Source organism: Nerophis lumbriciformis, linkage group LG04 (assembly GCF_033978685.3).
Source record: "Nerophis lumbriciformis linkage group LG04, RoL_Nlum_v2.1, whole genome shotgun sequence".
In the NCBI taxonomy this organism is placed as follows: Eukaryota; Metazoa; Chordata; class Actinopteri; order Syngnathiformes; family Syngnathidae; genus Nerophis; species Nerophis lumbriciformis.
Window position 1 is genome coordinate 47,372,060 of NC_084551.2, and position 27,960 is coordinate 47,400,019.

General features: G+C 39.5%; 1 protein-coding gene across 1 annotated transcript; it reads right to left on the reverse strand.

Moving 5' to 3' along the window:
* Positions 1 to 68: 68 nt before the first annotated feature.
* On the reverse strand, positions 69 to 27,910 carry LOC133603349 (ubiquitin-conjugating enzyme E2 E1). The gene is made up of 6 exons (XM_061956528.2): positions 27,731 to 27,910; positions 15,451 to 15,635; positions 11,732 to 11,782; positions 8,176 to 8,308; positions 419 to 566; positions 69 to 349 (listed from the first exon to the last, which is right to left on the reverse strand). Exons 1-6 carry the CDS (start codon positions 27,896 to 27,898, stop codon positions 252 to 254), a joined length of 783 nt encoding a protein of 260 aa, XP_061812512.2. The 5' UTR covers positions 27,899 to 27,910; the 3' UTR covers positions 69 to 251.
* Between the last annotated feature and the right edge of the window lie 50 nt (positions 27,911 to 27,960).

A 27,960-nucleotide genomic window follows, 5' to 3' on the forward strand; every position in this document is an offset into this window, starting at 1 on the left:
GGTATATGAGGTGAACCCCTCCTCCCTACATTAAAACTATTTCTGTATTAAAGAATAGGCGACCAAGATACAGTCTCCTTTCCTTCGTGTTTTTATTTCCATATTTGCGCAGATAACTTAATCAGGAAGCAAAAAATATACCAGACAATAAAGTACTAAAAATCTGAGATAGAAACAAAAGCCCTCACACAAACCACCAGGAACTCACACCCCTCCTCCTCCTCCTCCCGCTGCCGTCGCCCCCTGCTGGTTTATGTGGCGTACCGCTTTGTCCACTGTTTGGCTGTTCGGTCATGTTCGGCTCTGTTGGTCGTGTACTGGGTGGCGATGCTTCCAACCAGAGGGTCGGCTGCAGGGGGCGAGACGGGCTGAAAGGTCAAACGACCATTTGACTGGACAGGAAGTGTGTGTGTCTGACCTGGGTTGCAGTCTGTGAGCAGGGAGCAGATGGACAGCAGCACCTTGGAGATGGTGAGGGCGGGGCTCCAGTTGTCCTTCAGGATGTCCAGGCAGATCACGCCCTGGCTATTGATGTTGCAGTGATAGATCCTCGTGCGGAACGTCACCTGCGGACGACGCTCACGTTAGCAAACCTCACTTGCACCTTTGTTTACACTCGAATGGACGTCACGGTCGCAAACACTAGGCAAGGCAAGGAAGGCTGGACCGATAAAATGATATCAATATATATCGCGATTAGAGGTGTCCGATAATGGCTTTTTTGCCGATATTGTCCAACTCTTAATTACCGATTCCGATATCAACCGATACCGATGTATACAGTCGTGGAATTAACACATTATTATGCCTAATTTTGTTGTGATGCCCCGCTGGATGCATTAAACAATGTAACAAGGTTTTCCAAAATAAATCAACTCAAGTTATGGAAAAAAATGCCAACATGGCACTGCCATATTTATTATTGAAGTCACAAAGTGCATTATTTGTTTTAACATGCCTCAAAACAGCAGCTTAGAATTTGGGACATGCTCTCCCTGAGAGAGCATGAGGAGGTTGACGTGGGCGGGGTTGAGGTTTTAGGGCAGGGGTCGGCAACCCGCGGCTCTAGAGCCGCATGCGGCTCTAGAGCCGCATGCGGCTCTTTAGCGCCGCCCTAGTGGCTCTCTGGAGCTTTTTCAAAAATGTATGAAAAATGGAAAAGGTTGAGGGGAAAAAAATATATTTTTTGTTTTAATATGGTTTCTGTAGGAGGACAAACATGACACAAACCTCCCTAATTGTTATAAAGCACACTGTTTATATTAAACATGCTTCACTGACTCAAGTATTTGGCGAGCGCCGTTTTGTCCTACTAATTTTGGCGGTCCTTGAACTCACCGTAGTTTGTTTACATGTATAACTTTCTCCGACTTTTGAGGACATGTTTTATGCCACTTCTTTTTCTGTCTCATTTTGTCCACCAAACTTAACGTTGTGCATGAATGCACAAAGGTGAGTTTTGTTGATGTTATTGACTTGTGTGGAGTGCTAATCAGACATATTTGGTCACTGCAAGACTGCAAGCTAATCGATGCTAACATCCTATTTAGGCTAGCTATATGTACATATTGCATCATTATGCTAATTTGTAGCTATATTTGAGGTCATTTAGTTTCCTTTAAGTCATCTCAATTCAATGTATATCTCATGACACACTATCTGTATGTAATATGGCTTTTCATTTATTGCGGCTCCAGACAGATTTGTTTTTGTATTTTTGGTCCAATATGGCTCTTTCAACATTTTGGGTTGCCGACCCCTGTTTTAGGGTGTAGCGGGGGGTGTATATTGTAGCGTCTCGGAAGAGTTAGTGCTGCAAGGGGTTCTGGGTATTTGTTCTGTTACGGTGCGGATGTTCTCCCGAAATGTGTTTGTCATTCTTGTTAGGTGTGGGTTCACAGTGTGGCGCATATTTGTAAGAGTGTTAAAGTTGTTTATACGGCCACCGTCAGTGTGACCTGTATGGCTGTTGACCAAGTATGCTTTGCATTCACTTGTGTGTGTGAAAAGCCGTAGATATTACGTGATTGGACTGGCACGCAAAGGCAGTGCCTTTAAGGTTTTTTGGTGCTCCGTACCTCTCCCTACGTCTGTGTACCACTCCGTACAGCGGTGTTTTAAAAAGTCATAAATTCTACTTTTTCAAACCGATCATTTCCGAACCGATACAGATCATTTCCGATATTAAATTTTAAAGCATTTATCGGCCGATAATATCGGCAGCCCGATATTATCGGACATCTCCAATCGCGATAGACACAATCGATATATACTGTGTATATTTTTGGGTGGTAGAAACCCGGAAATAGGGTTGTATGGTATACCGGTATTAGTATAGTACCGCGATACTAATGAATCATATTCGGTACTATACCACCTTTAAAAAGTACCGGTCCCCCACCCCTGCCGCACAATCGCGGAGTACTTACAAACAGACACAGTATGTAGACAGACAAGGGAGAAGGGACACATTTTGGCTTAAAAACTAAAGAGAAAGGTGAAGTTATAACTCAAACGCCCTCAGGATGAGGTGCTTTAAGACATGGCTAGCTAGCTAGCTAGCTAACAGCTAATGTGTTTTAGCTACTTTTAACAATGTTTTAGCTACTTCTAAATCACTAATCCTTGCCTCCATGGTGACAAATAAAGTACGTTTCTTACAAGTATCATCCCTGCAGGACGAGGAATAGCTAAACATACTTCACTGGCGTCAAATGCCATTGGTGGATCTACACTTGACATCCACTGTAATGATACCAAGTACAGGAGCGTATTTAGTCGATACTACTGTGATTCCATCGATATTTTTTTAGCATCAAAAAATCTTCTTTCGTTTTAAAAAAATATATATTACGGTATGTTGATAAACTCAGGAAATATGTCCCTGGACACATGAGGACTTTGAATATGACCATTGTATGATCCTGTAACTACTTGGTATCGGATTGATACCCAAACTTGTGGTATCATCCAAAACTAGTGTAAAGTATCAAACAACAGAAGAATAAGTGATTGTTACATTTTAACAGAAGTGTAGATAGAACATGTTAAAAGAGAAAGTAAGCATATATTAACAGTAAATGAACAAGTAGATTAATAATTCCTTTTCTACCAATTGTCCCTCAAAATGTTGACAAAATAATAGAATGGAAAATGACACAATATGTTACTGCATATGTCAGCAGACTAAATTAGGAGCCTTTGTTTGTTTACTTACTACTAAAAGACAAGTTCTCTTGTATGTTCACGATTTTATTTAGGGACAAACTTGCAATAAGAAACATATGTTTAATGCACCCTAAGATTTTATGTTAAAATAAAGCCAATAATGCAATTTTTTGTGGTCCCCTTTATTTAGAAAAGTATCAAAATACATTTTGGTACCAGTACCAAAATATCGGTATCAGGACAACACTACGCGGAAACAACAACGCAAGGTTGGTCGCATGAACAAAGGCATTTGATGTGGTACGGTTGCAAAACAGGAAGTGATAAGTGAGAAACGGGAGGGACACGCTAAACAGCCAATCGCCTAACACTATCAACTATGATTATGACATCTTGTTGTCTCGCTGTTGATTCTCTGCACGGAGTGAGAAGAGAAAGTAAATACGAGAGCGGCACAGAGCCAATAAATAGTGGGCAAAACAGGAAAAGTCACCACAACAGTATGGCACTTTTTAAAAACCGAACGTAGTTCTTCGCCACCCTCTCCTTTTTTTCCAACTCTCGTCTGTTCCCTATTTGAATGTACAGAAACGACAGGTAGGAACTACAGTGCAGGACTGTCTAATTAAAATAAATAACTAAATATAACAAATATAATATTTAAATAACTGCATAACAAATTAATTTCCATAATTAAATAAGAATAACAGACCAAATTAAATGTTGCACAGCCATAAATTCCTGGTACTAAACTGCAACAAATAGTTTTCAGGTTTTTCTGTTTACATTTTCACACTTTGCACTATTTTGCTACTTTCTTACATATTACTTATTTTTGTACCCTCATTTTAAGAGGTTATTGTTAAGCATTATTGTGATTTTAGAATTGAGTTTACATTGAGTGGTTTCCATGCTTGTGTTGACATTTCCTTTACCCACCTGCTCCCAGTGCCACCCACACTGGTTTAAATGTAACTTAGATATTGGGTTTTCACTATGTAAAGCGCTTTGAGTCACTAGAGAAAAAGCGCTATATAAATATAATTCACTTCACTTTCTGCCTTGATAGCTGAGGGTGTTATAATCAGAGGAAGGTTACATTTGAAACAAAAATGTTTACATTTAATATTGTTTTCTCCTCATCCTTATCTTCCATATGTCATAAAAAATATCAATAATTTTCGATAGACCAATATAAAAACATATATCGTGATAAAGTTTTCAGCCATATCGCCCAGCCCTAAAGGCAAGTTATTTGCAAAGCACATTTCCACATAAGGCAAATCAAAGTGCTTTACATTAAAGCTTAAAGGCAGCAAGACAAAGACAAACAGTCGATTACAAAGTGAAAAAAACATAAAAACACGAATAACATACAACAATAAAATAAAAAAGGGTAACAAAAGTTGCAGGGCAGGGCAGAGAAAGGAAAAATAAAAATGGAAATATACAATCAAGAATAGTAAGCACATACAAGTAAAACCGGAAAAGAAAGGTGTGGTTAAAAGTGAGAGCAATAGAATACAGCAGCTAGGCATTTCATTCAAGAGTACGCTGCAGTAAACAATAGTTTTTATCCCTGATTTAAAGGAGTTGACAGTTTGAGCAGACCTCAAATCAGCAGGAAGTCTGTTCCCCTGGTGAAGAGCATTACTGAATGCTGCCTCACCTCGTTTGGTTTTTGTTCTTGGGAAACGCCACAAACCAGTTCATGATCACCTAAGGGGTCTGGATGCTTAACAGGCGACTGGTAAATCAAGCATTAATTTGGTCAGAGACCATACAGTGCTTCATGGACCAGCAGTACAATTTAAATCTATCCTTTGACTCACAGGAAGCCGGTGTTGTGATCTTTAAACCTGTGTGATATGGTCCAGTTTCTTAGGTTTGTAAGGACTCAACATTCTGCTGCAGCTGCTTGAGTGATTTTTTTGTTGAGGCCTGTAAAGATGCCATTGCAACAATCCAACCTACTAAAATTAATGTATAAATACGTTTTTCCAGGTTTAGTGAGAAACCCCTTAATTCTACCACTATTGTTTAGGTGGTAATAGGCCAATTTGGGGATGGACTTTGGATGCTCGTTGAGGTTCAGGTCTGAGTCAATAATTACACCAAGATTTCTGGCTTGATTTGTCGCGGTCAATGACATGGAGTTGCAGTGAGCACTAACAATATTAACGCAGACGCACACCAGTAAAATACAAATAGGTGTTTAATTCATGCAGGGGCTTTTAACAGCATGCAGTGTGCTGTAGAAACACACGGACGCCCCCTGGCGGCCAAAGAAATAACTGCTTTGGCTCCAGGAAACAGAATCTACCAAAATATTTGAGCTTTCACTTTCACAAACAATGACTTACCATCCTTGGATTAAAAAGTGTGTCATGCAACACAAAAGGCTCAATTAATTTTGTAAAACCTTTTTTTTTTTTACAAAAACTTTTGGACTTTTCAATTTAAAAAGAGTTTTATCAAAACACTTCCTTGTGGTCTACATCAGCGGTCCCCAACCTTTTTTGCACCACGGACCGGTTTAATGTAGGCATTATTTTCAGGGACCGGCTTTCCACTTGTGTCAGATAAATACTGCAAAAATAAGGGCATGAAAAATACAACTCACTATAACGCTGAATTGGTGGGAGCCCTGGGCTTGTTTCTTTTCAATGAAATGCAGATGGAAATCAGCCTTTGGCTACAATCAGTCACATTTATATTTGATATGTTCATTGATGTGCATTGTATCATGTCACAAAGTTATGACAAATATAACAAATGGCAACTTCCTATCAGTTTTATTGTACATCTGTAAAGAAGCTTATGGGTGTGTCTAGTGGGACAGGTGAAAGTTAAGTTGGAGAAAATGCAGTCGTTTATAAATGATTTAATGTTTCCCTGCGGCCCGGTAGAAAATGCGTCACGGACCGGTACCGGTCCCCGGACCGGTGGTTGGGGACCCCACTGGTCTACATAACATGTAATGGTGGTTCTTTGGTCAAAATGTTGCATAGATTATGTTTTACAGATCATCTTCAAGCCATTTCCTGTCCGTCTTTTCAGGATACGCTGTTTTGTGGGCGGTTTTATTTACGTGGCTCCACTTCGACTGAGTCTTATCCCTGTCAGCCATGTTGTAATTTTTAGCACTTCCATATGGAGTCTACTGACTGACAGTTTAGAACTTAATGCTACTTTGTATTAGAAATGGCAACAGCGGAGGATGCATGTGCGAGCCAGTCTGCCCTGTAACAAGAGGACAAAGAGAAAAGGAAAAAAACCTTTTTGGGTACATTTCTACCATATATGGAGATATCTGCTGACGCCAACAATTGGAAACGGCTTGTTCGGAGAAAGTATAAAGGAAGGCAAGATTGTTTTATAAATAGTTCCGCAATACATCCATGGTTTGCTTTAAAATTTTCAGGTCCTATGCAGACCGCAAATACCCTATAACAGGTACCAATAGGTAAGAAAAATTGATTTGGCCTAATATGTCACCTTTAATATAAATACACACTAAGAGATTAAAGGCATAAGATATTAAAGTGTTGAATCATTTAAACAAACAAATGCACTACGAGTAGGGATGTCCCGATTTAGGCCCCTAAAAAAAGAATATTGTATTATTCGGACTATAAGTCGCATTTTTTTCATAGTTTGGCCGGGGGTGCGACTTATACTCAGGAGCGACTTGTGTGTGAAATTATTAACACATTACCATAAAATATCAAATAATATTATTTAGCTCATTCACGTAAGAGACTAGACGTATAAGATCTCATGGGATTTAGCGATTAGGAGTGACAGATTGTTTGGTAAACGTATAGCATGTTCTATATGTTATAGTTATTTGAATGACTCTTACCATAATATGTTACGTTAACATACCAGGCACGTTCTCAGTTGGTTATTTATGCCTCATATAACGTACACTTATTCATGCTGTTGTTCACTATTCTTTATTTATTTTAAATTGCCTTTCAAATGTTTATTCTTGGTGTTGGGTTTTATTAAATACATCTCCCCAAAAAATGCGACTTATACTCCAATGGGACTTATGTTTTTTTCCTTCTTTATTATGCATTTTCGGCCGGTGCAACTTATACTCCGAAAAATACGGTACCTGAAAATGTTTTATAGCAAGTAACTTAAGCAAAAGCAGTAACAATAAACAAAAAGGCTACCATTTAAATCATTTAGGTTTTGTCCTCAAAGCATACTCTGTGAGTTTGTAAACAATAACAAAAAACACCAAAAAATATGTTATTTAAAAAATAAAAAAAAAGATTTACTCACTTTGTCAATTATATACGAATACTATACTAGGTATCAATAGTGTCAACATCTGGATCGATCACCCCTACTTTACATTCAAGCTTTAGCGGTTCGCTTCTTGCGTTGTCCTGCTCGGTGTGAGTAGCATGCTTCGCCAACCCCTTTTCTCTAGTCTTCCAGTGATAATGTTACATGGAAGAAACTTAGTTTATTTTTACCAATAATATTCAAGAAATGGCTTCCCACTGTGGATAGACCACGCGCTCGTTGCAGCTCGCTCTCAAATTGGAGCTGGAATTCATGCAACAAGGAATATGCAAATGTGATTGTGTCTCCCTGAGCGTGCATTTTGAAGGAATCTTTCACATGAGTACAATTTTAGCAGGTAAAGAACCGCTGGACGCAGCAGTTCATCAGCTGAAGAAGGCAAATATCGGCCCTGTTTAGGACATCTCTAGCAAGGAGCATAGAAAGAGGCATCTAAAGGCTAATATGTCCCGACATTATGAGAAGCTCTATTCTATCATGCAGCCTAACGAGTCATTTGTATTACTGCAGCAACATTAAAAACACACCAAACAAAGGAGTCATTTCATTTTCATGAACTGAAACTGTAAAACAGTCACTGAGAAGGAAAACAACATGACTAATAATTTACACACAGTTATGGCAAGCCTTAACCAGAATTTAATGTGAAGATGCCACAAAATACAAAGCATGACCGTGACATACCTTGGGGGGTTTAAAGGGGTAGTCGGGCGTGAAGGCGATGTCCAGGAAGAAGACGCCTCCCTCGTACACGGACCCCGGCGGTCCCAAGATGGTGGACCTCCACTCATAGATGTTGTCTCCTTTAGGGCCGGCGCTGCAGGGACAACCCACGTGAATGAGAGAAAGCTGAGAGGCGGCAGCAACGTAGCACTTTCACTTCACATGCAGAAACCACATCCTGGCACATATGGTTTGCTTTTGAACAAATATCAAAAACACAGTAAGTGCATCTACTCTACATCCTGATTCCGTAGCCATGCTGATATTTGATCAAAACATGGGCAATAAAAACATAATTCAGCCGACAATAGAGGTTTTGAATTGTATTGCAATAATCTACATTGATGACACCGTTTAGCAGAGACCCGCACAATTAAACACGCTGCACCGCATCATTGATGTAATAAATAAGCATGGGTGAAAGCTGGTGGGAGAAAACTAATGAAAAAGACAAAATCAACATCCCCCGTTGTTAGTCATTTAAGTAGCCATGCCTAATACTTAGTTTTTTTACCTAATCCAGAATATCCCTTCCTTCATTAACACTATATTATTTTTTAATGCTCTCTGTAACTTGGCTGACATTTTAGAATCACTAAATCAAAACGCGAGCTGGATGTTAAAGAGGTCATATTATGATTTTGTTCTACATTTAAAACACTTCCTTGTGGTCTACATAACATGCAATGGTGCTTCTTTGGTCAAAATGTTGCACAGTTTATGTTTTACAGATTGTTTTCAAGCCGCTTTCTCACAGTCTCCTCAAAATGTGCCGTTTTGTGGGTTTTATTTACAAACCCTGTTTCCATATGAGTTGGGAAATTTTGTTAGATGTAAATATAAATGGAATACAATGATTTGCAAATCATTTTCAACCCATATTCAGTTGAATATGCTACAAAGACAACATATTTGATGTACAAACTGATAAACATTTTTTTTTTGCAAATAATCATTACCGTATTTTCCGCACCATAAGGCGCACCTAAAAACCACAATTTTTCTCAAAAGCTGACAGTGCGCCTAATAACCCGGTGCGCTTTATTACGATTCATTTTCATAAAGTTTCGGTCTCGCAACTTCGGTAAACAGCCGCCATCTTTTTTCCCGGTAGAACAGGAAGCGCTTCTTCTTCTACGCAAGCAACCGCCAAGGAAAGCACCCGCCCCCATAGAACAGGAAGCGCTTCACCCGCCCCCGGAAGAAGAAGAAAAAACGCGCGGATATCACCGTACGTTTCATTTCCTGTTTACATCTGTAAAGACCACAAAATGGCTCCTACTACGCGACAAGGATCCGGATCATAAAAAGACGCAATCTCTCCATCCGCACACGGATTACTACCGTATTTCACAGCAACTGATATTCCTGTGAACTGCACTGTGGAACGGGAGCACGTACGGTGAATATTCGCACCACAGGGAATGAGGAGTCATCCTTCACTGTGGTTCTAGCTTGCCATGCTAACTTCCACCCATCCAAAAGAGACCTTTCCAGCCGGCGTCATCATAAAAGCTAACTCGAAGGGATGGATGGATGAAGAAAAGATGAGCGAGTGGTTAAGGGAAGTTTACGCGAAGAGGCCGGGTGGCTTTTTTCACACAGCTCCGAAGGCGAACACACCTTCACTAAGACGGGCAGATAGCGCCGGTCGACATACGCCAACATCTGCCAGTGGATCGTAAATGCCTGGGCAGATAGTTTCGGTCACAACTGTGGTCCGAGCTTTCCGGAAGGCAGGATTCACAGAACTGCTGCACAACAACAGCGACACTGACTCCCGATGACTTCTACGAGACGGAACCGGCCATTTTTGGATCCCACGCTTCCGCAACTTTTCAATTCGGACACCGAAGACGAAGAATTCGAAGGATTTACGAATGAAGAATAACTTCAGAAGGTGAGCGCTATGTTTATTTTGTGTGTTGTGACATTAACGTTCGAGCAACATTATGTTGCTATTTATTGCTCTACACCATTTTGAATTTTACTATGTTTGTGATTGCACATTTGCGTACATTTTGGGACAGAGTTGTTAGAACGCTGGTTTTCAATATATTATTAAAGTTTGACTGAACTATCTGACTGTTTTTTTGACATTCACTTTAGCGCAGCGTTTTTTTGACATTCACTTTAGCGCAGCGTAGGCGCGGCTTTTAGTCCGGGGCGGCTTATTGGTGGACAAAATTATGAAATATGTAATTCATAGAAGGTGCGGCTAATAATCCGGTGCGCCTTATAGTGCGGAAAATACGGTAACTTTAGAATTTGATGCCAGCAACACGTGACAAAGAAGTTGGGAAAGGTGGCAAAAAATACTGATAAAGTTGAGGAATGCTCATCAAACACTTATTTGGAACATCCCACAGGTGAACAGGCAAATTGGGAACAGGTGGGTGCCATGATTGGGTATAAAAGTAGATTCCATGAAATGGTCAGTCATTCACAAACAAGGATGGGGTGAGGGTCACCACTTTGTCAACAAATGCGTGAGCAAATTGTTGAACAGTTTAAGAAAAACCTTTCTCAACCAGCTATTGCAAGGAATTTAGGGATTTCACCATCTACGGTCCGTAATATCATCAAAGGGTTTAGATAATCTGGAGAAATCACTGCACTTAAGCAGCTAAGCCCGTGACCTTCGATCCCTCAGGCTGTACTGCATCAACAAGCGACATCAGTGTGTAAAGGATATCACCACACGGGCTCAGGAACACTTCAGAAACCCACGGTCAGTAACTGCAGTTGGTCGCTACATCTGTAAGTGCAAGTTAAAACTCTCCTATGCAAGGCGAAAACCGTTTATCAACAAAACCCAGAAACGCCGTCGGCTTCACTGGGCCTGAGCTCATCTAAGATGGACTGATACAAAGTGGAAAAGTGTTCTGTGGTCTGACGAGACTGAGACAATGCCAAGCCACGTGTTACATCAACGTGGCTTCATATTAAAAGAGTACGGGTACTAGACTGGCCTGCCTGTAGTCCAGATCAATCTCTCGATTATAAGTTTGTTATTATTTTTTGAGCCACGACAGTTTTAAAGTATATAGCTGTCTTCATGGCAGCTTTGTGTTATTGGCGTCAACATTGCAACATTTTCTAATTACATTACAGCGGTTTGCTCTTTAATTCCTATTTGTATGTTTTTTTTGTAATATTAGTTTTAAAATGTGCCAAGGGCCACACTTTGGACACCCCTGTTCTAAAACAATGATAACACGATTCAACTCGATCTACACTTAAGTATTAAAAACACTGCAGGGAAGGCTGCGAAGTCCCGACAATGTGACGTGTCGTATCATACAGCTGCCTCGCGCATGCGTGTGATTGTACTAGTTGAGTGGTGAGTTCACAGCTGTTTGTGCGTTCTTGCATATAATACGAGTGCCAACACTGAAGAACGTAAGAAAACACTATTGAAATCCAGAAAGAAGTAAGAGGTGGTGTTGGTGGTCCACCCGCAATGAGATGCTGTCTCTTTTGTGTTAGCACTTATAATGAAGGCCAGTGAACTCACCTGCAGTTTGGCGGAGGGTCCAGTGTGATATCAGCCAGCTCTTTCTGAATCCTGCACAAAAGAAAAGACCAAACAGTTTTTACGATTGTCTGCCGCCACACCTGATATTTGTGTACATCACCATTACAACAAACGCACCAGTCATGTAACTTCACTACAGCTTATTTAAAACTACAACTTAAACAGTATCATACGTCATTAACCAACAGTCCATGACAGAGTCATGATATTTTCGCACATTTACTGAGGGAAAATATAAATCCTGACGTATGGCTCATAAGTTCTTGAAGAGAGTTGCTCAAATGTTTGCAGCTCAACTATAGCTCAAATTGTGAATTTTCTTAATACAATATCAATGAATAAGTTGATTTCCTCACAATAAAAGCTTGTTAAATGTCCGACAGTCTAACCAAACAAAACAATGCTATTCAATCTCTAAATAGCGACAGTGCAATTTAAAAAAAAAAAAATACTTAAGGAGCCATCATTAGAAATAGTATGACGGCCAACACTTGCTCCCATCGCTCAAAGTCCAAGCGTATCGCCGGCCAGGGCGAGCTTGCTCCACTACTCTGGTTCTGTACCAAGTAACTGCTGTTTGATGACGTCACAACCAAGGCTGGCTATTAGGGGTGCTTTAAAAAAAATCTGTTCACATCCGAATCGCGATTCTCATTTATTCAGAATCTAAATTGATTGTTTAAAAAAAAAAAAAAAAAAGTTTTATGGATTACTGCAAGCAAAAGTACATTGTGTAACCTGTTTTGAAAAGTTTTTAATATAGTTACTATTAGGGCTGGGCGATATGGACGAAAAAGTATATCTCAATATATTTTTTCTTAAACTTGATATGGTAAATGGGTTATACTTGTATAGCGCTTTTCTGCCTTCAAGGTTGGTAGAAGCTGGGGATTGAACCAGGAACCCTCAGGTTGCTGGCACGGCCACTCTCCCAGCAGCGCCACGCCGTCCCCAGTATTCGATATATATCTCAATATATTTTCCGGTGAAAGTATACATATAATGATATTCATTTTTGAGCGAGATTCACTTAAATTGAAGTGAGTGACAACTGTAGTGTAAACAGTCAGTGGCACTTTTATTAACCCAGTTAGTCAAGATGGGTATTAACAGCACAGAAAATAAACTGTTTAAGTAGCACAGAATTACATAACATAAATAAAATAGAAAAATATTATTTCTATTTCTATTCTTTCATTTGGGATGTCTATTGTGATTTCCCTTCCTGGTTTCATGAGCCGCCCTATCATGCCTCTGATTGGCCTGTCCCTAATGTTTTTCCTTAATCTCAACCAATCGTGAATCATCATAGTAAACAACCAACCAATCATGGATGTTCTTATACGTGCAAGCATGTCTTGGAAGGATGAAGGGGAGGGGTTTAGTAGCCCATGAGAGGGAGTGGGTGAGAATCAAGGAACACAACAAATAAGCGGTGTTTGGTCATTTTAACGTGAAATAAATTATATCGATATTGTTTATTCATATCTTGTTAAAAAATATATCGATTCATCTTACAAACTCGATATATTGCCCAGCCCCAGTTAATATACCAAATTATACATTGCGAGAATCGATTCTGCATCGAATTGTCACTCCAAGAATGGGATCAAATGTGTCTAATGAGCTTCCCCTATATGAAAAACCAGCAGCCGCCACTGGTATACGGCCTGCGTTACATTTTACAATAAGCAGCAACAAATAAAAAATAGAGCAAAACTATATGAAAAAATATACACTAATTATCAATAACACAGACTAGTTTTAAATGCATGGACATTTTTTATAACTTTTTTAAGAAAATGTATGCATCATTGCCAGGGGTGTGCATCTCTACCTTATGGGGATTCGATATGAATCTCGATACACGGGTTACGATACGATTCACTAATACTTTTTAAAACATTACGATTTGATTCGCTGCGATGCAATTTGATGCAGATGGAAAATTACGTGTATCACGTCAGAACAATGTACCGGTAATGTGTTTATTTTCTAAATAGACACATACAAAACAGGCGGTGCTTACATTAATTATGAGCAACTAGTCAACGTATCAACTTCAAGGCATTGCAATCCATAAACTTAAAAGAAAAGATGTAAACAAAACACTTTTGCAAAGGCTACTCGGTATTTACTGTTTGCTCAGGTAGCAAAAATTAAATGGAGAGAAAGAAAGCAAGCAAGCTGTGCATCTAGTAGAGGTGTTATAACACACAGTACCACAAGTGCAAACCACATAAACTAAACAGCAGCTGCAGTGCAGAAGGTCAAAAGGCAACATTCCAAAAAAAAGGGCAGTTCCTCTTTAAGTGGCATTCACTTGAAACAGTCTAACTCTTGTTAGCGTGCGTGACTTTGAGGGACTTTTGAGGATGAATTGTTTTTACAAACTTTTGTGGTGTTGCTTCTTATTTGTAATTATTCCAAGTTGATTTGTAATGTGTATGCAGCGGTATACATCCCTAATAAACAGTGCAGTAGCTGTGATAACCTCAGAGTTGTGGCTGAAAGTCTTTCAAATCAGTGTCTTTGTCTTGCCAGTTGGTATGTCTGCTAGCATTAGCATCCTTAGCGTCCTCATCGTTGGCTTGAGTGTCTCGATGCTGTCACTCATATTAGTCGTGTTGCCGCTAATTTATCACTGCTTTCTAAACGTTACAAATGGCCATACTTTCATCCAACTGACCATTCTTTTTAGCCACAGATTAGATTTAATATTCGGTGGTGCTATTGTTTGTAAACTCTTTTCGGTGCTCTGTCGTCAGTACTCTCGTATTACGCCATCACAGAAATCTCGCAAGATTAGAGCGAACATATTTCGTAGTAGATCTGCAAGCAATCGATTTATGACTTTACAACCGGATATCGACCGATCCGTACAATATATAGATTGATCGAGAGGCCTGCCAAACAATGTACTCATATCTAAAGTAGGGCTGGGCGATATATCGATATACTCGATATATCACATGTTTGTCTCTATGCGATATATAAATGACTATATCGTGATATTCGAGTATAAGTTCTCACGCAGTTGCTTTTAGCTGTGGGCATTACACTACAGGCTCTTCCCACTCTCTTATCTGTCCTTCTCACAGACAGCAAGCGCACCTTCTTACTTACGTCACATACGTATACGCCCTCGCGGAGCAGAGAGGTAGCAGCATGGGTAACGTTAGCTGTAATGCTAGCGGAGTGGTGCGAGCGGTAATACGAGAGAAAGTGCACTTATAGCTTGTTTTAAAATGTCTCTGACAATCTTGCACTTTCTGTTTTGGAAATGACATGAATGTTTATAACTGTTTAATAAATACAGTTTTGGTCAATTGACTTAGTTGTGATTTCCCTCTCTGCATGAAAGTTTAAAATGAACACATATTAATGCAGTATGAACAAAAATGTTTTAATGTAGACACATAGAATCATCATACTGCTGTGATTATATGTATCAAGTGTTCATTCAAGGCTAAGGCAAAATATCGAGATATATATCGTGTATCGCGATATGGCCTAAAAATATCGAGATAATAATAAAAGGCCATATCGCCCAGCCCTAATCTAAAGTTAAAATCAGTTTGTACCGATTATTTTTTACACCCCTAATCATCGCCGATTATGCAAATTGCACGACGACACCATATCGACCACAAGTATATTGGCAAGCTGGGGCAAACTCTTGTGTAATTTTGAATGACCTTTTGGCGCTGGTGGAAAGCAGCTTGGAGGTCTTGCTCATGCTGGCTTTGCTCTCGCGCTTCTTCTTGCAAGACGTGTCCCTTTGTCTGGTCTGGCTGGACGAAGGTGGTGACGAGGAAGAGCTGGTGCTGGCACGAGAATCCTCATCCGACATACCGCTTTGGAGTTGGAGAAGAACCAGGACCTGAGGCGGGCAAGCGGGCACGGCATTTAAACACCGGACTTTAAAACTGACAGGAACAGTGTGCACTCTAGTTGGAGACACCGTCCACACTGACCTGGAATGGCATGAAAATTCATCATGATGCTAAATACTACAGTGACATTGAAGGCCGGTCACTGTCATGCCCAAAGCATGAAACAACCTCCTCATCATAATTATGGTAGCAAGAAATGCACCTTAGGCTAGCAATCAACAACATTTGACTTTGTACTTAGCTACAGTGAAGATCAGTCACAGCAGGGCTGTCCAAAACACAGCCTAAGGGCAATTTTTGCAGGGAAGCCCTCACCATATTTTAAAAATAGAATAGATTAATTACACTTTTAGATAGAACATTCGTGCTTCCCAAAAAACTGCAGGCTATTTTATGTGATGGTCTAATTGGCCATAACGCATGTGTATGTCATTTTTATAGCTGATGTATACAAAATGTCTGAAGACAAACATTTTTTTCCTGTTTTTAGACATCTCAAGCAAGTGGGAGACACTTTCTGAGTGCTTTTAGATCAGAGGTGTCCATTTTTTTTAAAGCGAGGGCCGAATACGGAAAAGTTGGAAGGGTGTAGGGGCCATTTTGCACATTCAAGATCCTAAAACCTGTCATGATCCCACATGACCGTTATTAGTTCTTGTATTTTATATTATTTTCTGTACGGCGCCCTAATTTTTTGCTCTTGCTCCATCACTTATCCTTGGTTGCCAATAAGGAGGCTTTTTGGTATGGAATTATTTTGCTTTGTACCTTTGCAAAAAGTTTTTCATTTGTGCATTTTCCCTTTGTTTTTGTGTTACCAGTTTTTCACTAATAAAAAGGGCTTCTTTTCTACACTTGCCTCCCATCTCTATATCCCGGGCGGGGTCTATACATACACAAAATCGTAAAAACACAAAACAATGTAGTTTAATGGATTATCCTTATTAATATTCTTTAATAATTATTTTATGGTTATCACATCAGGGCTTTGGCACATTCAAAATCCAACCATATCTTGTAAGAAAGTTTTACATAAATTATCAATCACCATGTATGAGACGCAAAGGTCAACGGACATTGCGATGTCCGTTGACCTAAAAATACCGAGATATTAAAAAAGGCCATATCGCCCAGCCCTAGCCTGTTGTGTAATTTATTTTATTTTATTATTTATTTATTTTTACCCCATATTTGTTCCCACTACCGCACCTTAAGTTGGAGTCCTTAATCTCGTTATATGCAAATATAATGAAAATAAAGTCCATTCTATTCTATTCTATTCTAAAACAACGACTGAGGTGTTAACTTACAAAATTTGCTAAAAAAAAAATGCTTGCATAACAATGTCAGAATGCTGAAAACATTTGATACTGATGTGTATACCTGCAAAGTTTGCAAATAAAAGCAAGCCTGCAAACATTAGAATGCTAACAATTATGCCGTTAAAAAATTAGCTAGTGGCCGCAAACGGCCCCCGGCCAGACTTTGGACACCCCTGCTTTAAATAAACAGAAAAAAACATATACTGTCATATTTGCCATAATGTCATAATGCTGGAAAGTATTAAATAATGTGCTCAGCGGGGTAAAAAAAAATCCACTGTCCTTCCTGACACCAAAATTAAACTTAAGTTAATGATGTTGATCTTGCTACCAGTTTTAACAATTACTTCATTCACTTCTACAGGTGAAACGCTTTCAAAAAACATAACCCCACAAAAGGGAACAGCATACCAACATTACCTTAAAGGTAACGATTTAAACTCATTTTTTCTTACACCGACTAATAAATCAGAAGTTATTAAAATTATTATGAACCTGAAAAGTTCCCATGCTGCCGGTGTGGATAATGTGAGTGGTAAAACTGCCAAATTCATTGTACAATAAATTGTGGATCCGCTTGTATATTGTATAAATCTCTCTCTGCTCCACGGAATGGTACCTAAAATGACTAAGATTGCAAAAATTATACCAATTCACAAAGCTGGTGATAAAAACAACTTCCAAAATCATCGACCGATATCGATTCAACCAACATTCTCAAAAGGTACTCGAGAGGGTTGTGTACAATAAACTAAGCGGATAACTGGATAAACTAAATATACTCAGCCCATCCCGATATGGCTTCAGGAAGAAGAATACCACCTGTATGGCAATCATTGATCTAATTGAAAACATTCATGATGCTGTTGATAATGGTGAGTGTGGAATTGGTGATCCGTGATTTATCAAAACATTTGATACCATTGATTTTGAAATCGTATTGAGGAAATTGCAACACTATGGTGTCAGAAGGGTTGCACTCAGTGGGTTCAGAAGTTATTTCTTTGAAAGGGAGCAATATGTGCAAATGAAAAACAGCAAATCTCCAAGTAAAATTATAACATGTGGAGTTCCACAAGGCTCCATATTGGGACCACTTCTTTTTATATTATATATAAATGACTTTGTGAACTCATCAATTATTTTTCACAAAGTAATTTTTGCTGATGACACATTTATTCATCCATCCATCCATCCATTTTCTACCGCTTGTCCATGTCACATAAAAATCCTGAAAGCCTTCAAGCTATTGTCAATAGTGAACTAGTTAAAGTAGACATTTGGTTCAAATGTAATAAATTATCTTTAAATATAAATAAAACAAACTTTATTATATTTCGTTCAAATAGAAGCCGTAAAAACTTTGATAGAATACTGATTAAAATAAAGCAATTGAGAGAGCTGAGAGCACTAAATTCCTTGGAGTATACATAGATGGATTTATACATTTGCAAAAGCCATGTACAATATTTAATGAATAAGTTATCTAAATATGTCGGTCTACTCTCAAAATTAAGGCACTTTCTTCCTCTTAACGCTCTCCTAATTCTGTATCGGACTCTATTTGAACCACATATAAACTATTGCAATGTCGTATGGTGTAACACGTATAGGGCTGCAGCTAACGATTATTTTTCTATCGATTAATCTATAGATTATTTTTTCGATTGATCGGTTAATCTATAGATTATTTTTTCGATTAATCTTTTGATTATTTTTCCTTTTACCGATTTTTTTTTTTTATTTAAAATGAAGAGGAAAAAATAAATGTAGGCCAGTTTTTTCAAAAGGCATGGCTTTTATTTACAAAAAAAAAAGTATGGCCACTCTGTCAACATTGACAACAACATGACAAAATATTCTGTAACAATGTAAACATTTAAAACTTTTAACATTTAACAAAATTAAAAGTAGCTTATTTGCTTTTTAATGTGCAAATATAAAAGTAAACATCCAGTGCAAATCTTAATATTCTGGAATAGTATAAGCATTTCAAAAGTAAAAGTATTGCTTATTTTGCTTTAAAATGTGCAAAAATAAAGATAAACATCCAATACAAAAAAGTGCAAAACGGAAATATTCTGTAACAAGTGTAAACATTTCAACAAAAGTAAAAGTATTGCTTATTTGCTAAAATGTGCAAAAATAAAGCTAAACATCCAATACAAAAAAGTGTACAGTGTAAACATTTCAACAAAAGTAAAAGTATTGCTTATTTTGCTTAATAACACAACAATGATAGTATGATTAAAGTGAAAGTTAATTGTTCGTTTGTACATAGTATATGTAACTGTTAATGTTGTAAAAGGTATTTGCACAACTAATTAACGTTAGCGTTTGTGACACGTCTTGTGCCGTGGGGTTCTTTCAGGACCGACAGACTGAACGCCAGACGGCTTTGCCAGGTTTACAATCTTTTAATTTTACACAAAGTCTTTTCTCTTCCAACTGCGCGGATCGCGCACCTGGGCACGATTGCGGCGTCGCTCCCGGCGCGCCCGCCTCGCCGCTCGCTCGCCGCCGCCGCCTCTCCACAGCGTTAAAGAGGAGCGCGTCTTTGTAAACACTGAACAGGCACGCCAAACGCGCCTCTCAGAGCGAAACGGTGCTTTAGTTTATGAATTTACAACGCAGATACAAATGACACATTCATGTTTTTGTGTAATAATGACAACGTATACGCACGCGGACGATTGACTTGTTGATGGTGATGGCAAGAACGCTGTCGGGGGTTTTCTTTTCAAATGTTCGTTCATAGCCGTTGTGCTGCTATGATAGGCCATTTCCGCTCGACACAGTGTGCATACAACAACATTATTAGGCCGTTTATTGAAATACTCCCACACTTTTGACGACTTTTGGCGTGCTTTTTTCCCCTCGCTCGCATCGTCTGCTTTGCGCTCCGCCATGACAGTAAAGTAGAGTGACGTAAATATGCGACGCGCCGACGCACAAAAACGGCGTCGACGTATTTACGTAACCGATGACGTCGACTACGTCGACGCGTCGTTTCAGCCTTAAACACGTATCCCAGTTATCTTAAAAAACTGGAGATTCTTCAGAAGAAAGTCATACGTGTTATATCATGGGCAAACTTTAATGCTCCCTCAAATTCTCTTTTTTATGGGTACAATCTTCTGAAGCTTACTGAGTGCAACAGATTCCACAGTGCATGTATTATGTATAACGTAGTATACAGATTAAATTCTAGACTCTGCCAGCTCATTCCAGTGACCACTACCGTATTTTCCGCACTATAAGGCGCACCTAAAAACCACAATTTTTCTCAAAAGCTGACAGTGCGCCTTATAACCCGGTGCGCTTTATTACGATTCATTTTCATAAAGTTTCGGTCTCGCAACTTCGGTAAACAGCCGCCATCTTTTTTCCCGGTAGAACAGGAAGCGCTTCTTCTTCTACGCAAGCAACCGCCAAGGAAAGCACCCGCCCCCATAGAACAGGAAGCGCTTCACCCGCCCCCATAGAACAGGAAGCGCTTCACCCGCCCCCGGAAGAAGAAGAAAAAACGCGCGGATATCACCGTACGTTTCATTTCCTGTTTACATCTGTAAAGACCACAAAATGGCTCCTACTACGCGACAAGGATCCGGTTCATAAAAAGACGCAATCTCTCCATCCGCACACGGATTACTACCGTATTTCACAGCAACTGATATTCCTGTGAACTGCACTGTGGAACGGGAGCACGTACGGTGAATATTCGCACCACAGGGAATGAGAAGTCATCCTTCACTGTGGTTCTAGCTTGCCATGCTAACTTCCTCCCATGGTGATATTCAAAAGGAAGACCTTGCCAAAAGAGACCTTTCCAGCCGGCGTCATCATAAAAGCTAACTCGAAGGGATGGATGGATGAAGAAAAGATGAGCGAGTGGTTAAGGGAAGTTTACGCGAAGAGGCCGGGTGGCTTTTTTCACACAGCTCCGAAGGCGAACACACCTTCACTAAGACGGGCAGATAGCGCCGGTCGACATACGCCAACATCTGCCAGTGGATCGTAAATGCCTGGGCAGATAGTTTCGGTCACAACTGTGGTCCGAGCTTTCCGGAAGGCAGGATTCACAGAACTGCTGCACAACAACAGCGACACTGAATCCGATGACTTCGACGAGGCGGAGCCGGCCATTTTTGGATCCCACGCTTGCGCAACTTTTCAATTCGGACACCGAAGACGAAGAATTCGAAGGATTTACGAATGAAGAATAACTTCAGAAGGTGAGCGCTATGTTTATTTTGTGTGTTGTGACATTAACGTTCGAGCAACATTATGTTGCTATTTATTGCTCTACACCATTTTGAATTTTACTATGTTTGTGATTGCACATTTGCGTACATTTTGGGACAGAGTTGTTAGAACGCTGGTTTTCAATATATTATTAAAGTTTGACTGAACTATCTGACTGTTTTTTTGACATTCACTTTAGCGCAGCGTTTTTTTGACATTCACTTTAGCGCAGCGTAGGCGCGGCTTATAGTCCGGGGCGGCTTATTGGTGGACAAAATTATGAAATATGTAATTCATAGAAGGTGCGGCTAATAATCCGGTGCGCCTTATAGTGCGGAAAATACGGTACTTCTCATAGACATAACGCCAGAAGTAAAACCTTATTAAGAGGGAAAAATGGTCATCTAAAGTGTACGAGCTTTAGTATGGCCTGTAGAGGCCCGACGATCTGGAATGAGATCGATAGCTCTATAAAAGAATCACATTCTTTAAACATTTTAAAAAAGCGTTTTAAGTAGAGATGTCCGATAATATCTATGTCTATGGTTTGGGATTATTTTAAAGTGTCTCTGACGGATAAAAAACTGGCAATTTGCAATGACTGCAAAAAGTTGGTTATGCGAGGAGGAACCAAGACGTCTTCCTTTAATACGAGCAATTAGATCTCCCATCTCTTCAATAAAGAGATACACGATGAATACAAGCGGAAGATGGATGTGAGCCCAGTTTATAATTCCCTGTTATATAGTATGCCAGGCAGTCTTGCACTAAATGAGGACTATGTTATTGTTTACTTCAATACTCTAGTATACTCTGGACTGAAGTTGTGTGCCTTCATTGTTTTTGTAACTGTTGTTTTGAGGCATGTTTAAAAAAAATAAAAAAAATAATGCACTTTGTGAAAGTCAAAGTATAGTATTTCCCATAGTTGTAGTGGGTATCAGGATTATCTCAGGGAGAGCATGTCCCAAATTCCATGCTGCTGTTTTGAGGCATGTTATAAAAAATAACACACTTTGTGACTTCAATAATAAATATGGCAGTGCCATGTTGGTACTTTTTTTCATAACTTGAGTTGAAGTTGTTCTCTTATTTTGGAAAACCTTGTTACATTGTTTAATGCATTTAGCGGGGTATCACAACAAAATTAGGCATAATAATGTGTTAATTCCACGAATGTATATATTGGTATCGGTAATTAAGAGTTGGACAATATCGGCAAAAAAGCTATTATCCGATATATCTGTTTTAAGCTAAATTTATTGCGACGTTATGCTTAGTACTTTTAACACACCCCTTATGGTTGAGGAATTCACATTAGTCGCATCATTTTGGTCTTGACCTCTGTATGTATGATGAGATTATCACAGATCTTCAAGATGCAACCTTTAAATCAAATTTGAATAGTAGGATATTGAGACTGATTCGGTGGATTTAAAGATTCCTTTTTTATTTATAAATGAAATTGTAAATGGGTATTAGATGTGTAGATTTTGAAATGTATTGTATTGTGTATATTATATGATGATGTATATTTTAACTGTGGGTCCCTGTCCATAAGCTTTAGGCTTCTAGGGATGACCTTTTTGCAGAACGGACTCCGATATTAACAAAAGAAACAATGAAATACAAAACTATGTCTGTCTGTAAATAAATAAATATTTGAAAATGCTAATCGAAGAGAAACTGTAGCCAAACAATATCTTAGGAATGATACTCGAACCAGGTTTTCCCGGTTGTTCGAGAACCGAGTCCTCGGACTCGAATCCCTTTTTGAGAACCAGTACCCATTATCGAGAACACTATAGTAAAGAAAAAAAGTTGATACTTTATTCGAATCCCGTCCCGACAAGAAATGCCCCGTGTGACATCACAAGAAATGACGTCACGTAGCTCAGTCATTAGGCGCAGATAGGAAAAGCGCTCTAAGGCATGGCTTCATTTCACCAAAATAAACGAGGAAGCAGCAATATGCAATTATTGCCAGGTTTCGCTCTCGTGTAAGGGGGGGCGCACAACAAGCATGTTGAAACATGTGCAGGCTGCGCATAACCTGAAAGTTGGAGAACCGTGTCGTGTCTTCGACACATGGAGAAACAGCGGCAAAGACGACGAAGAACACCCCTCTTCTACTGCCAGCTGCCCAAGTCCCAGTTACAGTGGCGGTGACGCCGGTGAATAACTAACGTTAACTGTTGCCGGTTAATTTCCATATCTGCTCACTTGTAGTAACGTTACCTCTTATGTCAACCAGGACTGCAGTAATGTTAGGTAGACTAACGTTACCTAAGCATAGTCAGTGGCTAACGGTAACGTTAACGTGAGCCTTTTTGTATGTGTCTGATAACATTAACGTTATCTTGTAATCTACACCACGACAGAGTTTGCAAGTCTGTCTAATAAACTAGTCCTTTCTTTAGTTTATTTGGAACATGAACACACTTACAGTATAATACATCACAGATTCATATCATTTCACTTTACAGGAGTAGGAAGAAGTAAAAAAGCTTACCGTATTTTCTGCACTATTAGCCGCACCTAAAAACCACAAATTTTCTCAAAAGCTGACAGTGCGGCTTATAACCCGGTGCGCTTAATATATGGATTAATATTAAGATTCATTTTCATAAAGTTTAGGTCTCGCAACTACGGTAAACAGCCGCCATCTTTTTTCCCCGTAGAAGAGGAAGCGCTTCTTCTTCTACTGTAAGCAACCACCAAGGTAAGCACCCGCCCCCGTAGAAGAAGAAGCGCGCGGATATTACGTTTCATTTCATTTGTGTGTTTACATCTGTAAAGACCACAAAATGGCTCCTATTAAGAGACACGCGTACAACGCAGAATTCAAACTCAAGGCAATAAGTCACGCAGTAGAACACGGAAATAGAGCAGCAGCAAGAGAATTGAACATAAATGGTGCGTAGGTAGAGGAAGCAACAAGATGACCTGCGCCACTAAGACAGGGAGACAGCGCCGGACGACATACGCCAACATCTGCCAGTGGATTGTAAATGCCTGGGCGGATATATCGGTCTCAACTGTGGTCCGAGCTTTCCGGAAGGCAGGATTCACGGAACTGCTGGACAACAACAGCGACACTGACTCTGATGACTTCCACCAGACGGAGCCGGCCATTTTGGATGCCGTATTCGCCCAACTTTTTAATTCAGACACTGAAGAAGAATTCGAGGGATTTATGGATGAGGAATAACTTCAGAAAGTGAGCTTTAAATGTTTATTTTGTGTGTTGTGTGACATTAATGTTCGAGCAACGTTGAGTTATTGATGTTGCTATTGCTCTGCACTAATTTGAGTGTTACTATTTTTGTGATTGCACATTTGCACATTACATTTTGGGGGTGAACAGAGTTGTTAGAACGCTGGTTTGTAATACATTATTAAAGTTTGACTGACCTATCTGACTGTTTTTTTGACATTCCCTTTAGCGCAGCGTAGGCGCGGCTTATAACCCGGGGCGGCTTATAGGTGAACAAAGTTTTGAAATATGCCATTCATTGAAGGTGCGGCTAATAACCCGGGGCGGCTTATAGTGCGGAAAATACGGTATTTAATCCTACCCCTTTCCCACTTCATAGCGTTTACAAATATATACATCATTTACTGACCTTTTTATAATAAAATATCTGTGAATTAGTATATACAACAGTTTTGTAATATGTAATTAATTAATTCAGTCATTATTAATATACTGAGATGACAAATATCTTATTTTCAATAAGGTTGAAAGTATTTCTCATAATTCTTCTTCTTTGTACTTTGTAAGCACTATTATTTAGAACAACCTCTTAAACTGGATCATATAAGTACAATTAGTGATGGGTCCGGCAACACCGATGCATCGGCGCATGCGTCGAGCTCATAGAGCAAAACCCTGTGTCGGTGCACGTACCGCTTTTAGAAAGTCACGTGACCGACCATGAGCTGTTTCGGTCACGTGACCGATACGCGAACTGTGTCGCACTGACGCCTCCTCTGTGCCCTGTGAGCGGGTCTTTTCTACAGCCGCAGAAATAATAACAAAGAAGAGAAATCGTCTAAAATTTAATACGTTGGAAAAACTTTTTTTTTTAATAAAAATGTGTAAAAAAATAATTCACAGTCCACAAGCATCCTCATTCACAACACGTTCTCTTAGATTTCCATGTTATGATACATGTTCACATTATTTATTGACTGTATCTAAAAAAGATTAAAAAAATATTTTTATTTAAATGAAGATATGAAATAATCCTAAATGAAATACAATGACTTGGTTTATATTATTGTATATACTAGGTCATAAAATCAGTGTCAGTTGAGTCGGTCCATAGGTTGCCTGTAGGGATTTTTAATGTCCAGCAGATGTCAGTATTTAGTGACGCAGTATCGACACAGTATCAATACAGTTTTGCAATGTGTCGAAACGCTTCATGACGCCTCATCAACCCATCACTAAGTAGAATGTTTAACTTCTTTATTTAATCCATTCCATCATTTAATTCCACATCATTTCAGCTGTTTGCAATTTTACCAAATCATCCAACTTTAATATTTTTGACTCAATAAAGTGTTTGTATGTTCTCTATATCCAACATTATGTATCAGTCTAATTGATCTTTTTTGTAACACGATTAACGAATGTAGCGCACCTTTGCAGTTATTTCAATTTCTGCACAATAACTCAGATATGGTAATACTATAGTAGCGAGCAGTAGAGAATGTGAAGTGATTTGTTAAACCAAATATTGTGTTTTTTTCCATATAAAACAACCTATCTGGACTCGATAAGGAATCGGTTCGATAAGAGGATTTGATAATAGGCTCGAACTCGATAATTTCTTATCAAAAATCATCTATCTGCAAAAAAATACTTGGAATATAATGGATAGGTTGTTTGGCAACACTAAATATGGCCCTAGTGCAGTGGTTCTTAACCTTGTTGGAGGTACTGAACCCCACCAGTTTCATATGCGCATTCACCGAACCTATTTTTAGTGAAAATAAAGTTGTTGTTTTTTCAAATTCAAGACAAAGTTATACATTTTTGGTAACACTTTAGTATGGGGAACATATTCTAAGTAACAAAGACTTAATTTAGAGTTTTCTGGACACTCTGGGAATATATTCTAAGCAACAAAGACTTAATTTTGAGTTATTTGGTTAGGGTTAGAGCGTTAGGGTTATAATAAGGCCATGCCGTTTAAAGCACTTAATAATGACTAGTTAAGAGCCAATATGTTACTAATTTGCATGTTAATAAGCAACTAATTAATGGTGAATATGTTCCCCATACTAAAGTGTTACCATGTTTTATTACTGGTGCACAAAATGAACCGTGCATGAACATCACCTTGTTCAAAGAACAAAACCAACACAGTGCATAAACTCACAACAAATTACACACCTGCAAATCAGTCTGACTTCTGCTGTTGCCGTATCCGTAATACGCCGATAGGGAGAAGTTTTTATTTACACGATGAGTCGGGTGTGTCTTGACCCCCGCCGAACCCCTGAGGCCGACTCACCGAACCCCTAGGGTTCGACCGAACCCAGGTTAAGAACCACTGCCCTAGTGTGTGTTGTCTGTCTATCAGTGTTGGCCCTGTGATGAGTAGGCGACTTGTCCAGGGTGTACCCCGCCTTCCACCCGAATGCAGCTGAGATAGGCTCCAGCACCCCCTGCCACCCCAAAAGGGACAAGCGGTAGGAAATGGATGGATGATTCTACAGTTGGCCGTTGCCTGTAAAGTTTACTCACTAATGTTATGCAGTTATTTAAATGTCATAACACCACCGCAGGTGTTGCTGTTAATTGAACAGGAACGTTATATTTTTCGGTGTTGGAAAGCATATGTTAAAGATTGCCGTTGACGTAGTTTGATAATGTTTATAAATAATAATAATAATAAGACTTGAGGGTGATTGATGGCATGTTAACCAGCTAGCACCCCCGTTAGCCGGCATGCTAACAGTGTTTTCACGCTAGGACATTTCCATTGAACAAGCGAATTATATTTATATTGGTTTAAATAAGTATTCGTCTGTGTGAGTTATTTGCTCTTATCGAGTAAATACAGCATACAATATAGCCTTGATTTAGCGAACTCCCCCACCTCCACACTTTAATGAGCTATTCAGGCCCCGTGTTAGGTGGGCCATGGCTAATTCCTGAAACCCGACTGGGACGAAAAAAATAAATGATAAATTATTGCGGATTTTAAAACATAACTCGGCTTCGTCGAGGCGACGGCAGCGACAACGGTTGCGAGTGCGGTGTGCTCAGAGGCGACTGCGACGCATTCAACGCGTCCGACGGCCAGAAAGGAAACGAGGCCGCGCCAGCACATAGTCGGAGCCGCTTTTTTCTACTCGTCTATTTTGTTTTGTCCTCAAATGATGGCGGCCGCAGAAAGACTGCGCGGAGACGCCGACTCTAACTGTCGACAACACGACACCCGTGAGGAAAGTTAAACGGCAACATGTCGGTGTCAGGGTGTCCCCCTGGTTGCACTCACCCAGTCTTTTGTGTCTGGACCTCCGCCACAGTCTCGGCTGGCTGCTGCCTGTCGCCCTCTGCGGACCGGAAGTAGGCTCTCATCGGCCGCAGTGGGCTGGACTGTCCGCTGCTGCTGCGGAAACACCGCAATCTCCCCCCCCCCTAATGTCTGACCTTTAAACATCATTAAAGTCGCTTTTTTATTTTATTTTTTTAATGAAAAATACATCTATAAAATCAATACAAAAT